This window comes from Hakea prostrata, chromosome 5, assembly GCF_041222555.1.
Source record: "Hakea prostrata isolate BN-2017 chromosome 5, UWA_Hpros_2, whole genome shotgun sequence".
Taxonomy (NCBI): Eukaryota; Viridiplantae; Streptophyta; class Magnoliopsida; order Proteales; family Proteaceae; genus Hakea; species Hakea prostrata.
Genome location: NC_142604.1, coordinates 55,079,218 through 55,081,962, shown reverse-complemented (window position 1 = coordinate 55,081,962; position 2,745 = coordinate 55,079,218). Strand labels below are relative to the sequence as shown.

The 2,745-nt window shown below is 35.4% G+C and overlaps 1 protein-coding gene across 1 annotated transcript; it reads right to left on the bottom strand.

Annotated features, from left to right (window-relative positions):
• Positions 1-336: 336 nt before the first annotated feature.
• LOC149016633 (uncharacterized) lies at positions 337-1,936 on the bottom strand. Its single transcript, XM_089156795.1, has 4 exons — positions 1,801-1,936; positions 1,442-1,702; positions 773-1,348; positions 337-676 (listed from the first exon to the last, which is right to left on the bottom strand). The coding sequence occupies exons 2-4, from the start codon at positions 1,681-1,683 to the stop codon at positions 337-339; spliced, it is 1,158 nt and encodes a 385-aa protein (XP_089012921.1). The 5' UTR covers positions 1,684-1,702; positions 1,801-1,936.
• Between the last annotated feature and the right edge of the window lie 809 nt (positions 1,937-2,745).

Sequence of the window (2,745 nt, the reverse complement as noted above, 5' to 3'; positions counted from 1 at the left end):
TGACCAAGTAAGAATTTGACAATTTAAATTTTAGAACGCATAAAAGAAATGAGAATATTGTAGAATACGTTACATAATCATTATAGCTGGTTCAGGATGAAATACAAATAGGCACACCCATTTTACATCTAAATAGAAAATACAAATTAAATTGGCATAGGGGTGAGTTTGTCTGGTCCAGAATATGTCTACTTCTAACTCGTAACATTGTGATATAATCACACTTTCAAACAGTTAGTTATTCAAATCCAACGACCCCAACGAAAAAAAAAGCACAGAAAGAATCAAACCAAACACTCCTCGTGGGTAACAAGTCCCATTCAAAACTAATTCTTCTTATTCCGATTCAAACCTAATGCTTATTCCGTAGTTTTTGATTCGTTTGACTTTCCTGAGCTCAAGGGTTGCCTGGTTTGGGATGGAGTAGTCTGAGAACAGCTTAGAGTTTTCCAAAGTATTTCCATCATATCTCAATACGTACTCGTATTCCAACCATGACTCAAACTTCTCCTTTAGTTCTTCACATATGTTTCCTACCTTCGATGAGTTTCGCACTTTCACTGTATAGGTTCCATCGCTTTCAGACTTCATAATTTCTCCGAGTGAAACTTTTAGGTTGAACACTTTTGCTTCATGATTCCACGATGGGTCAGCAATGCTCCACAATTTCGTTATCCTATAAAATATGGAAGAAAAAAATAAATAAATAAAATTTCAAACTGGAAAGCCAAGAGAAGATTATCATCTTGTTGTAATAATATCGAATTCTTACCGTTTCTCGAAGAATGACTCGCCTTGTAGGAGGGCTTCTTCTATTATTGGCTTTGGCATCCGAAGCAGCTCGTCAATAATGAACTTGCGCTTGCTTGAATTATCAAATTTTGATAAGACTTTCATGCAATCTTCTACATGGTCATACTTATCTTCGAACTGGAAAATGATGTTGTCGATATCAAAGACGGGTTCCTTATTACAGGGGAAGGTTTCGCCACTAATATCACCTTCAACTTTTACTTCTACAGAGTACTCTATGATTCGTTTGATTCCCTCGAACTGGAGGGTTGCCCCGTTTGGAATGGAGTAATCTGAGAACAGCTTAGAGTTTTCTAAAGTATTTCCATCATATCTCAATACGTACCCCAATTCCGAGTGGAGAAGTGACTTAAACTTATCCTTGAGCTCTTCATATATCTTTCCTACATTCGAAGAATTTCGCACTTTCACAGTATAGGTTCCCTTGCTTTCAGACTCATAGTCTACTTTTTCTTCGGTAAGCGAGACTTGAAGTTTAATCACTTTTGCCTCATGATCCCACGATGGATCACCAGTGCTCCACAATTTCATTATCCTATAGAATATCCAAAGTAATGAACAAGAGAGAGAGGAGGGTGAGAATTGGTATGATTTTATTCTCAATTCAAAATGATAACTCGATTCTTACTGTTTGTTGAAGAATGTCTCGCCTTGCAGAAGGGCTTCTTTTATCATTGGCTCTGGCATCTGAAGTAGCTTGTCAAGAATGAATTTGAGCTTCCCTGAATTACCAATGTCTGATAAGTAATGCTTGCAAGTTTCTACATGGGTATTCTCATCTTCGAACTCGAAAATGATGCTGTCCAAATCGAAGACGGGCTCCTTATTATAGGACGTGGTTTCACCACTGATTTCGCCTTCAACATTCATACTTTTATTCTTCAAAGATCTGAGCCCATAAACAGATAGAAGGTAAAGATGTATGCATAACATCAAAAGAAACAAAAAATAGAAGAGAGAGGGAGAGAGAGAGAGAGAGAGAATTACCTTCCAAGTTTGAACACAAAAAGTAAGCAAGGCTGTCTAAGAGAAAGATTGATTGTAAGGGTTGAGAACCTTAATCATTATACTTATATGGAGTACCTGTTGGTTTAGATGAATGAAGATAATTAATATAATTAGTAGGCAATTCTGCATCGAGTCTACCAAGAAAAGAAAAGTTTTTCAATAATTGATAAAGGCAGTGATTAGCTTGAATATGAAAAAGGACCCAAGTAGACTTATGAAATTTGAACTCGAAGTAGGCAAAACTCTCTGTGAGAGTGTGAGAAAGATTGACTATAACAGCTGAGAATCTCAAGGTCTATTATTTGAGACTAAAAAAAATAATGTAATTAATGAATGATTTTTATAAAAAATAAAAAATTATTGAGAAAGGAGTGATCAGGTTGAATTTAAAAAAATATCCGAGGAAACATGGAGTTTGATCGAATCGTAGACAAGGCTATCTACGAAAACATTGGCCATGTGTTAGAGATATTTAAAATAAGTTCACATTCAGTTCTTTTTTAATTGGCTAAAGCTTACTTTTTGTCTCTTCTTTATAAGTCACCTAATGTGATCGGCCAGAGAGGCGATTATGGGTTGGACATGCTATATTATAAAAAATTAATGAGCAGTAATTAAGCTTCTTTTCCGCTGAAAGGACACAAGGAATTCAATAATTAATTAGGGTGCATATCATGCAGGCAGCCATTAGCTTTACTATTGTGAATATTGAAACTACTCTTTTAATAGAAAAAAAAAAAAATACTGAAGCTATTTGTCTTTTAATTAATTCTTTGGTTGTGGATTGCTATGGACTGGTATCGAGGTCTTGGCTAGTGAGCTGAAATGAAGCAACTCAGAAAAAGTGTTTTTAAATCACTTTTAGACTAACATAGGGAAGGAAAAGAGATTGGATTTTTCAAACAGGCGAATCTTGAATACTGG